This window comes from Hemicordylus capensis, chromosome 3 (genome assembly GCF_027244095.1).
Source record: "Hemicordylus capensis ecotype Gifberg chromosome 3, rHemCap1.1.pri, whole genome shotgun sequence".
Lineage (NCBI taxonomy): Eukaryota > Metazoa > Chordata > Lepidosauria > Squamata > Cordylidae > Hemicordylus > Hemicordylus capensis.
This window is the reverse complement of record NC_069659.1, coordinates 324,904,051-324,916,223: the sequence shown is the minus strand read 5'-3', so window position 1 is coordinate 324,916,223 and position 12,173 is coordinate 324,904,051. Positions and strand designations below refer to the sequence as shown.

General features: G+C 48.2%; 1 protein-coding gene across 1 annotated transcript in view; it reads left to right on the top strand.

Moving 5' to 3' along the window:
- The window catches only part of SLC33A1 (solute carrier family 33 member 1), a 28,827-nt gene that overhangs the window by 10,795 nt on the left and 5,859 nt on the right, over positions 1–12,173 (top strand). The window contains exons 3-5 of the mRNA XM_053305609.1: positions 6,683–6,867; positions 8,394–8,511; positions 11,517–11,732. Coding sequence (XP_053161584.1) covers positions 6,683–6,867; positions 8,394–8,511; positions 11,517–11,732 — 519 coding nt within the window. The remainder of the gene's footprint in view (positions 1–6,682; positions 6,868–8,393; positions 8,512–11,516; positions 11,733–12,173) is intronic.

Sequence of the window (12,173 nt, the reverse complement as noted above, 5' to 3'; positions counted from 1 at the left end):
CTTTCTAGATTGTTGCCTGGATCATTGCTCTGGACTTCTGAATCTAGAGGTCTGTTCCATATAATATTTCATATCTGCCCTGAGAATGGCTACTAAATTTATATGAATCGTTGGCACTTACCTGAAAGGTCATTTTCCTCAGATGTATGGGTTGTATCTGCAAAGGATGCTGGGTTGTCTCGACCTCCTGCTCCTAGACAGGGCCAGTCAAGAGCTTTGGCTCATCTCAGGAGGGAGGGGCAATCGCCTGGAACTCCAGTTTGTAGCCAGCTCTGAGAAATGCTCCAGAAGAATAAAGAGAGGAAACAAGAAAACAGGCAAGCAAAGAACAAATGCGCCATAACAAACACTGAAACTCGGCACAAAAAAATCAGTTCTGGTAGGTTACACGGACTAACTAAGCCTTCCACCTCCTCAGGGAGAGAAAACTACCCCCCCCCCGGAGGGAAACCACCCCACATGAATATAGGGGACAGTAGGGTGCAGGATTTCAGGACAGAAGAAGATTAGGAACCGGACGAACAAGCAGGTGGGGGCGGATACAACCCATACCTCCGAGAAAAATGACCTTTCAGGTAAGTGCCAACGATTCATTTTCCCTCAGAGGAGGGTTGTATCAGCAAAGGATGCTGGGACCTACCATAGCCCCTATGACCCACAGGACGGGAGCTGTGAAGTCCGGCCTCAAGGAGAAACCATCTGCTGCAAGACTCTCCTCCCAAAGGCTGCATCTGCCGAAGTCCAATCATGGATTTTATAATGCCTCACGAAGGTGGAAAGTGAGGCCCACGTGGCAGCTCGACAGATATCCACCAAGGGAGCCAAGGTGACAAGAGCAGCAGAGGAGGCCGCACTCCTGGCAGAGTGGGCTGTAATCCCCTCTGTAGCTGGAGTATCTGAAGCAGCATAGGCTAGTTGGATGCACTGACAGATCCAGCGTGACAGAGTAGATGTCGAAACCTTCTTACCCAAGGAACAGTCCCTGAAATAAATAAATAGGGATACTGAAACTCGATAAGCCTTAGAGTGCCTTAGGTAAATCTTTATTGCCCTATGCACGTCCAAGGTGTGCCATTCCCGTTCCTTAGGTGAAGAGGGGTTGGGGCAAAAGGAGGGCAGCATAAGCTCCTGAGCCCTACGGAAAAGTGAGTTAACTTTGGGAAGGAAAGTTGGATCAGTATGCAACAAAACATAGTCTAGATAAACCAGACATAATTCCTTCCGCACAGACAATGCGCGCAGATCTGAAACCCGCCTGGTGGAAGTAATGGCAACCAAAAACAAAACTTTAAATGAAAGTAAGCGCAAAGGCACAGACCTCAAAGGTTCGAACGGAGCCTTGGTAAGAGCCCGAAGGACCAAATTAAGGTTCCAAGTTGGGAACCTGTGCAATATAGGAGGCCTAAGGACAGAAGCCCCCTTGAGGAATCTCTGAATGTGCGGATGCTGGGACAAAGAAGACCCTGGCGATTGTAAGACAGAAGAAATAGCAAAGACCTGGTGACACAGCGTATTAGGGCGGAGCCCCTTATCCAGACCACTTTGGAGAAAACCTAGCACTTGAACCACAGATGCGGAGAGTGGCTCGACTGCCTGAGAGCTACACCAGGACGTGAAGGACTTCCAGGTCGACTGATAAACCCTGACTGTAGAAGGCCTCCGGGAAGCCAAAATCGTATCCTGGACAGGACTAGGATAGCCACAAGATGCTAAAGAGCCCCGCTCAATCTCCAAGCGAAGAGATTGAGCCACTCTGGATCCGGGTGGAATACCGGACCCTGGTGCAAAAGATGACTGTGAGACCCCAGTGGGAGAGGTGGTTGGCTTGACAACTCCACCAGATCCGAAAACCATGGTCTGCGTGGCCAGTGTGGCGCCACCAGAATGATCTCTGCCCTCAACATGCGGATCCGTCGAAAGGTCTGAGGAATTATGGCAAATGGCGGAAAGGCATATGACAGGCCTGGAGGCCATGGGAATGTCAGAGCATCCACTCCCTCCGCCCTGGGGGAGCGATACCTGGAAAGAAAACACCCCAGCTTGGCATTTCCTGGAGTCGCGAATAGGTCCATGACTGGTAGCCCGAACCTCAGAACGATCTGCTGGAAGACCTCAGGATCCAGAGACCACTCTGCTGGGTCTATCTATGACTGACTTAGCCAGTCCGCAACCTTGTTTAGCACTCCGCTGACATGATCGGCCTATAAGGACAGAAAATGCTGCTCTGCCCAGTCCAGTAGGAGCGATGCCTCGCACATCAGCGCTCGGGACCTTGACCCACCCTGCCGGTTGACATGAACCTTGGCAGTGGCGAAACTCTGCTAGCGACAATCAAATTGCTCGCAGCTCCAACCAAGTGATGGAATTGGTGCATTCGGCCTCGATCCAACAACCTTGTGCCACTAGGCAATGACAGTGCCCTCACCAGCCCAGGAGGCTGGCATCTGTGGTGACCTGAACCCGATCCACAGGAAGGAACCAGATCCCTTTCTTCGTGGCTGGTGACACCCACCAGTGCAGGGACCGCACTACTCGAGGCGGTAGATTGACGCGTCTCCTGGACCTGCACATCACCTGGTCCTGATATTTGGTGAGAAACCACTGGAACGGACAGGAATGGAAGCGACTCCAGGGAACTTTGCCCAAGGTGGATACCATGCGCCCCTGCAATTGAGACAGGGACAGGACATCGGACCTGGGACGAGAGATCAGGCCACAACAGCAAGCCATCAGAGATTTCCTGCATTCCGAGGTTAAACAAACCGTCCCCTGAACCGTATTGATCACCGCACCGAGGTGGAGAACCTCGGTTTGGGGAATAAGTGCACTCTTGGGGCCATTTACTATGAATACGTGTGCCTCCAGGACGGAGAGTCAGCTGGACATCCTGTTGACCTCTGAGGAGGGAGGGGGACCTGATCAACAGATTGTCCAGATACAGCTAAAGATGGATGCCCTTGGTCCTCAAATGTGCCACAAGTGCCACCATGAGTTTGGTATACACCCAAGGCACAGTCGAAAGACCGAATGGGAGCACCCTGTACTGAAAGTGGTGGGACCGGTAAGCAAACCTCAGGAAACGTCGGTCCTGCTCGTGGATGGGCACGTGAAGATAGGCCTCCTTCAAATCCACTGATGCCAGGAAGTTCCCCTCCTGGAGGGCCATCAATATCAAGCGAAGAGTTTCCATGCGGAAACTCCTCCTCCGGAGGAACCTGTTCACGAACTTGAGGTCTAGGATAGCTCTCCACTCTCTGTTCTTCTTGGGAACTAGGAACAGGATGGAATAGACCCCCTTCCCCTGCTCCCCCAGAGGGACGGGTTTGATCGCCTGAATGGACAGAAGGTGACAAATGGCCTCCCATCATCAAGCGGTGCTTGGATTCCTTGCGGGACCTTGGTGATGGTAGGAATCGGTCTGGGGGTTGCACAGCAAACTCCAGGGAGTGCCCCGATGCGACCATCTGTAGGATCCATGAGTCGGTACAAGTCTGAGCCCAGACGTACGCAAATTCCCCCAGCCTGCCCCCCACTGGAGAAAGAGCTTGAGCCTGGTGGAGAGGAGCCTGAGGACAGTCATTGGGTCTGATTGCGTTTGAAACCGGGCTTGGCAGGTTGGTTAGCTTGCTGGTTTTTCTGAAATGAATTGTCCCGAAAGGAAGACTGATTCTTAGGCCAGTTCAACCTGTCAGGCCTGTTCTGGTGAAAACGAAAGGAAGGTTTGTATCCCTTGAAGCCAGACGTGGTTGAAGAGAAGGACCACCGATCCTAGCACTGAGATGCCACAGCGGATGGCATTGCCTTCTTATTGTTCTTTGTTTGAATCAAGATGGGTTCCAGCACTTCACCGAAGAGCTTGCCCCCTTTAAACGCTGGATTAGCAAGATTAGACCGGGACTTTTGGTCAACCTTCCAATTTTTTAACCACAAGTGGCGCCTTACAGTAACGTCGGATGCTAGGGCCCTGGGAGACAACTGAGCAGCGTCCAAGGATGAATCCGCCATGAACTTGACTGCCTTCCTCAATTCATTGAGGCCCTGCTGGAGACTGGTTAGCTCTGGGGGGACCAGGGGAGTGAGGTTCTTGACCCAGACGACAGCGGCCCTAGCGAAGATAGAAGTAGCATTAGAGGCCCTGAGGGAAAGTGCTGTCGCCTCGTGGGACCTGCGGAGGGCAGCGTCACACTTCTTGCCCTCCACATTCTTTAAGGCACCCTCCCCCTCCTTTGGAAGCACTGCCCCTGTGACGAGGGTGGCCACCTCAGCATCAACCAGAGGCACCTTCAGCTTATTCATGAGTATAGTACTGGAGTTCTACATGCGCCTTACTGCAGGAGGGGGGCCCTTGCCCTCGGTAGGCCTATCCCATTCACTTTGGAACACGTCTAAAAACAATTGGGGACATGGGACGGTGACCTCCTGTGAGTGCAAAGAGGGGAGAACAACAGGATCTCCTTCAGTGCCTTCAGGCACGGTTTGGGCCACCCCCTCCAACCACAACGTTTTCCTGACCTTATTCAGGAGAACCTGGAAATCGGCTTGGGGAAACAGGCGGTAGTTGGTCTGCTAAGCAGAAGCAGGCTCATCCTCATTCCCAGAGAGCTCCCCTTCCTCACGGTCCAACTCGGAGGCTTCAGAGGGATCAGGGAACTCTACGGGGAGGGCGCAGCGCCCCCCCCCGGCAGCCAGCAAAACATTCGGGGGGCAGGAAGGCAGGGCGGGAAGCCCACCATCAAGAGCGGGAGAGGACTGAGGATCGGTGCGGCTCAAAATGGTGGACGCCTGGGTTTGCGCGGGAAACGGTGGAGTGGTGAGCGGCGCGGTAACAGGCAGAGGCGGCCAGGGGAGCTTTTGGAACTCCCCGGCCACCACGCGCCTCAGTAAGGCTGAAAATTTTGGAGGAATGTCGTCGTCATCCTCATCCATGCCTGCCCCCGGAGGAGAAGCGGCCGCCGCCGCCACAGAACAAAAGCGCTTGGCGGGAGGGGCTGACTGGGGATCCCCGCGCCTGGCGACCCCACCAAAACCACCGACTGCTCACCTGCTGAGTCCCCCATCGCCACAGACTCTCGCTGCAACACCGGAGGATCGGTGTCTGCGGCAGCTTCACCCCCACCATCCTGGAGGAGCTCTCCTAGGGCGGAGCTATGGGGCACAGCTGGACTGCCAGCCGATCTGGCCACAGCTAACTCCTTTTCACGCTTCTTAGCCTTCTTAGAGGCTTTGGCGGCTTTGCAGACCTGAGGGGGGGTATGGGAGCAGAGGCCGCTACCCACTGGGCCTGGCACACAGAGTGCGCCACAGAATCTCGGAGAGAGAAGGAGACACCTCTCTCTCACTACGCTGAGTCTCCGTTGCCATATCAAGGATGCCTCGGAGCTGCGTTAGAGGACTGAATTCTCCTCCCCCACTTCTCCCTGCTATCCCTCCCTAGTGCCAAGGGAGAGAGAAGAAGCAGGCAGAAAACTCAAATAGAATAACCATAGACCTTAAGACGGAGCAACGGTAAAGACAGCCCTTCTGGAGCGAGACAGGGCGAAGAACTGGAGTTCCAGGGGATTGCCCCTCCCTTCTGAGATGAGCCAAAGCTCTTGATTGGCTCTGTCTAGGAGCAGGAGGTTGAGACAACCCAGCATCCTTTGCGGATACATCCCTCCTCTGAGGGAAAATTGCTGCTTCCAAAATGACCTTAATCTTCCAGGAAGCTGACTGACATCTGGGTACAAGAGACTAAAGGAAACTGTACTAGAGTATCTCTCCAAACTGCAGTATTTCAAGCAGTATTTGTGTGCAGGGTTTAGCATAATATTCAAGGCTTGCTTGACTTGTATCTGTGGTTGTTGGCAATAGTGACTACCAATTTACTAGCATTTAAGTAGTGAGCACCGATGGACCAGCATTTTAGTTAGCCACTTGCCCAGGGCAACTAGCTGCCTAGAGTCTTCTATTGAAATATACTCTCACATACATGCAGGCAAGATTCCAGTTAGCAGGGAAATGTTTTGTCCTTATCCGCAAATCTAGGCCAGATTGTTATACTTGGACCTGGGTACAGATCCTCAATAACTCATGGATGGGTCTACCAGCAAGTCCTTGTATATAATTGGTACAATAGGAAAAATAAGGATATATTTCAAACCTTGCTGTGAGAGAAGTTGGGCCAGTTTAGACACTGTACAGAGCCAAGATTAAACCTTGGCCTTGCACAATGCTTCAGAGCCGCAGAAGTGTTTGTACATTCTCCCCCACCCCTGAGTACACAATAGCCTTGGAATAATTCACTTTCCAATTGTGGTTAGAAACAAGCCAGGATTGGATGTAATGTGCTGAACTGACAGATCCTGGCTTTTTCTAACTAGTGGTCTTAAATCAAACCATGATCTGAAGCCAACATTTGAAGATGGGTTCAGATCATGGTTTAATTTGAGACCTCCAGTGGGAATAGGCCAGATTGGTTTAGATGTCACAACTGATCCTGACTCCTTTTTAACCACTGTTGGAATTCTTCTGAGGTTTGCCCTTGAAGGGGTTGGGGGAATGTGTGCTGCCAAGGCTTTGGGACATTGTGTGAAGCCAAGGCTTAATCATGGCTCTGTGTGATGTCCGAACCAGCCCACTGTAAAATGTTTTGTATGCTAGTAATGTCTTTAGTATTAACTGTATAAGATCTCTTGTATTGCAGATTGGCTTCTCAGCAGCAGATGCAGTGACGGGACTCAAACTGGTAGAAGAAGGAGTACCTAAAGAACACTTAGCTCTGCTTGCTGTTCCCATGGTTCCACTGCAGATCATATTGCCTCTGATTATCAGCAAATACACAGCAGGTCCACAGCCTCTAAACACATTTTACAAAGCCATGCCGTTTAGGTAAATGCCTTGATTGTTAGACTTGTTATATATTCTGAGTAATTTGTTAACATGGAACTATAGCATTATAACCATTAAAAGTAATGAGATATGCATGTCGAGATTTTAACTGGCGAACTTTATAGTGATTATGCAGCCTTGAACTCCTTCCTGCTGTTCATGGTGCAGTTTATTGTGAAGTGAGGTAGTCTTGCTGAACCAAACTGTAGTTGGATCGTTAGAATTTAATCGGTGACAGCACAAATTCTTATCTTCCTTCTTCCGCGGGCTAAATTACACTTTATAGTAAGCCTGTTATTAGGGTTCAGGTGCTTTCTTTCCCCCACTCCATAAACAGCACCCATGGGGGTCTGATTCCAGTCTGTGACTACAGCATGGTGGGAAGGAGACTTTAAGCCTTTGCCCCCACTGTGCTCTTAAGCCAGATGCCCCCTGCTCACCCCCTATTTGTCCCAGAAAAACAAGCTCTAATTGGCATCAATAGGACAATTTCTTCTGGGACAAATAGCAGCAGATGGAGCAGTGATCCAGATCACAACCATGGTAGGTGCAGAGAGTTAAAGCTCTGTTTCCCCCATGCCACAGTCCCAATCCAGAATCCCTTTCCCCGGACATGTTGCTTATTGCAAGGAGAAACAGGCACATTATCTCTGTTATTTGTTGGTTGGCCCTGCATCAACTGCAGAGGAGTTGCCTTTTTTCCTGTAATAACATTATCTGTATTGGGAGTTACTTGGAGCTTCTGGGCCCTTTCTGTCTGGAAACTAATTCTGAATCTGATTCTGTGGCTTTTATTGATGTAGCCTATGTGGACCTATCAACCTTTCTTTCCAGCCTTTATAGTCTAGGAAAAGTCTAGTGGTTTAGCTATCTCTGTATGAGCTGGACTATTTGTGTCAGCTGTTGGTTAAAAAGTAGAATCCCCGTGATTCACTGATGCTTGTGAACATTACAAAACATTTGTACGTTTTGGGTTTCCTTACCAGTTATGTGAGCCTTGTTTATGCTTTCTTGCTTAAGAAAACAAGAAGGATCAGCTAAAGTGCACTGAGATTAGCATTCTCCAAAACTAGCGTGCGCTAAGTAAAGGTAAAGTTGAGTCGGTGTCGACTCCTGGTGACCACAGAGCCCTGTGGTCATCTTTGGTAGAATACAGGAGGGGGTTACCATTGCCATCTCCAGGGCAGTATGAGATGATGCCTTTCAGCATCGTTCCATATCTCTGCTGCCTGATACAGGTGTTCCCCATAGTCTGGGAAACAAACCAGCGGGGATTTGAACTGGCAACTTCTGGCTTGCTAGTCAAGTCATTTCCTGTTGTGCCGTTAGGTGGCTGCACACTAAGTGGCTGACCAGAAGATAGTGAATAGTTCTACCAGTAGACCTTAAGCTGCCTTCCCATCCGATAATTACTTGTCATAAATCTTGGATTGGGCTTGTTAGCTCCTGTTGGTGTGATGATGTTGTAGGATGATCCCCTACAGGATTGACTCAAGCTTTCCCCTCCATCTCTTTTTTTCTTACAGGTTACTATTTGGGTTGGAATTTGCTTTCTTGGTTTGGTGGACTCCAAAAGTAAAATATGATGGAGGATTTCCTATCTATTTCTATATTATTTTGTTGCTGAGTTATGCTTTGCATCAGGTAATCAGTTGCTATATATTTTTTATTTTATGTAAGTGGAGTCTTTGGCTTAAGTGAAATTTAGCCTTTTCTCCCCCGCCCAGCCCTTCTATATTGGAGCAATGTGTAGTGCTACCAGTTCAGGCATACATGATTTCTTATTATACACCTGTCTGCTCCTTTATGAATTTGTAATTGTTGCTGTTAATTTCAATCTTATTTTAAGGGTTGAAATATGTACCTTCCATAGTATGCTCAACAAAGAAATACAGCAAAGAAAATCTGCATGATGGAAATTCCTACATCTGGGTATATTATTGTTCTTTTAGCTGTGCAAAAATTGAATGTGGCATCTAAACCTTTGGTTTAAACACATCACATCTAAGCACTTTGTCGTCAAAAGATCCTTGGGTTCACGTAATGAGAGTTGTGTTGACACAAGGACCCTTGTGTAACTTTCCTTCCATCGATGGAGGGATCTTCCAATAAGAGGATACTACTTTAAGTGCTTGCTTTTGAAATTCTATGTAATTTTAAAAGAAAAAACTGAGTGTTACACGGATTGTCAAAACCAGTGATAGAAACCCGATACTTCTGGATTGCTGTGAAGTTGTCTACGCAATGCATATTAATGTGTGTGTTTGTTTTTTATAGCCTTTTAGGATAAATTAAGCCTTCTTAAGTGAGTCTGTACAGGAGCTTAAACTGCTAGGTGATATTGGCAAAAATCCAAGGTCAAGACTGTGAGTCCGTCTAAGGTCTGTTAGGGTGCAGGGTAGCTGGCAAAAGTCTTGTCTCTGGACTCCCACAGTAGGTACACTAATTCAGAATTGGGGCCACTAAGCAGCAGATATCCTTATAGAAACCATTCACCCTGCTGTGGGCTAGTGATGCTCTTGAGTACCTGCTATCAACTGAGTCTGTATTGACCTTGTAGCAGCATCTAGTCAGACCTCAGCAACACAAGGTGGGACAATCTTATCCAGAATTGCATTTTGCATTATTACTACATTATAAATCACCAACATGGTTTAAACACCTTCAGCTCTAGTTAGGAAGATCAGCTTCTGCATTCCCAGGGCTGGAGGAAATGCAGGATAAGGGAGGACAGCTTTTTTAAATTTTAAATTACTCCAAAACAAATTATATTTTCTCTCTTTGGAGAATATTTCCTTCCATGTCACATTCTGTCAGCCTCCTCACAATCTACCCCTCACACACGAATGATGCAGGCCCCATAATCCTTGAGCATGCTTTCCAGCAAAACCTTCCTGATTATTCATCCCTCAAACATTCTTTTCTGATGGTGCAAACTGAATAGGGAGGTTCACTTTATACAAATTTCCTTTCTCTCAGTCATTTCTCCCCCAAGTTCCATGCTAACATCCTCCTCCTCCATTTCTCACAGAGTCACCTTTCCAGCTGTGACAACTGGCACTTTGCATCTCTCTAGGAGTGACCTTCCTTCTTTGCAGGAGGTGGGGCTCTCAAGCAGATTGGGGGTAACACTAATCCGAAAATTATAATTGTCTCAACCTTACCTGCCCAATTCTGACAGCTTGTTCCCACCATTCACTCTTCTAAAGAGTAGATACTAAAGCTATATTTAAAAAAGTCTAGTCCAGCTAATCTAGGTTAGTGCCTTGTCCATATGACCTAACCTGGACCTTAAGATCTTCATCAGAGACCCTGTTCTTAGAGTTCAAATGAGGTGAGATGGTTGGCTCCTAGGGAGAGGATCTTTTCAGTGGTGGTACCCCATTTATGGTATAGCTCCCCAGTGAGGCTTGCCTGTTGTCACTTTTATCTTCTTAGATGCCAGGTGAAGACCTTTTTGTTCACTCAGGCCTTTTAAAATAGGTTTTTAAAAATGTTTTTGTATTTTAATTGTATATCTTATTCTGTTCTATTCGGAGCAGCCCAGAGAACTATTTATTATGGGGCAGCTAACAAAGTTGTTTTTAATCTGTGTAGGAAAAGAAAGCCCAGGTGTCCCCTTCTCAATCTTTACAACTGATTCTGTTATCTTATCTGTTCCTGTGTTGGATATGCCTAAGGATTGAACTAAACATGGTGTGGTTTATAGTGTTCCCACCCAAAACAGCAGCCCTGCATCCAGTTACCCTTCTCTTCTTGTAATGTTTAATCAGGGAAATGTGCTTTTGGCTGCTGCTAGGATAGGGATGAGGAAGGGGAAACACACTGAGGTGATTCTCACGATTGCCAAAAAGCGGGCTAAGGGAGCCTAGCCCGCTTTTTGGTGATCATGTGCTGCCTCGGGAGCTGTGCGGCTCCTGGCAGCAAACTGCCAAAACGACCCTTAGCTGAGGTTAATGGAGAGAGTGCTCCATTAACCTCGGTGTTGTGCTCATGTGTCGCTGTGGAGTGAGGTGGCACACGAGTAGACCCCTGACTGGGAGGCTGCAAGCAGCCTCCTGGGCTCGGGGGTCCCTCCAGGATGCTCCATGTGCTCGCGTGGGGCATCCTGGGACTTCCGGGGGTTGCACGGCCTCCAATCCCTGCTGGCTCCTTGATGGAGCTGGCAGTCGTGTGGGCGGTTGATCTGGCTGCCCAGGACTGCAGGCTTGCTCGTCTGCGGGCAGAGTGGGCTAAGCCCGCTCTCTCTGCCTAATGACATCTGGCGAGTCTCATTGATCGTGAGACTCGCCTCATCATGTGATGTGACGATGACATGTTAGATGTTGCCCTTACTAAACATTTTGAGGAGAGGAGGATCTGAACTCAAGGCTGTATCTTTTTCCACGTCTCACTTACATTGCCCTAATAAGATGGCTGCAAAACTGGTGCTCTTTTATTTCTCCCTATGATGATTGTAAAAAAAGATGTGCATAACCTTCAGACTTCCTACTGAGCCCCCCCCCCCCCCCCCCCCCCGCCGGCATCCATTGTCAGTAAGCAAGCTCAGGAATATTGGATGTTTCATTAGCTCCAAAGTAATGCAGTTGCTTTAATTCTTTCCCCCCCACCCCCGGTTGATTTTGCTTGTATTGGTTGTTTTTCCCCAGGTCACACTTTACAGCATGTATGTTGCTATAATGGCTTTCAATGCCAAAGTTAGCGATCCACTCATTGGAGGAACCTACATGACTCTCCTTAACACAGTGTCAAATCTGGGAGGAAACTGGCCTGCTACGGTAGCTCTTTGGCTTGTGGATCCGCTCACGGTGAAGGAATGTGTAGGAGTTCATGGACACAACTGTGGAACTCCAGCTGCTACAGAAGTAAGTTTGGTGCACGAGAAGTTTTCCATTCTTCAGCTAGTTTAAATACAGTGACACTGCCTTTCTGAAGTTATTTTTTCTATATTTAAAGGCTTTAGAAGGCCTTTTAAGGGTCTGCTCTAGTTTTTGCATATTACCAAAATTTACATTATGCTGTATCTAGTATTGAAATAATTTGCACTTCTCCTGTGTGAGCCTTTTTAATCTTTTCACTGTGTATTAAACTTCTCATAACGGCACTCTCATTGCTACACAGGCCTTTTTCTCTGTTTATCTTATTGGGTCCTCTGGCATTTCTGAGTTCTGAAGAGAACTTAGTATATTGTTGGCCAAGCTGCCACCACTTCTCTCTCTCTCTCTCGCCAATAGCCACATCAGTTTTCATTATCATTTATAAGTATCTTGTAGGGGTTTTTCGGAATTGTGAAGTTCTAAGCAATG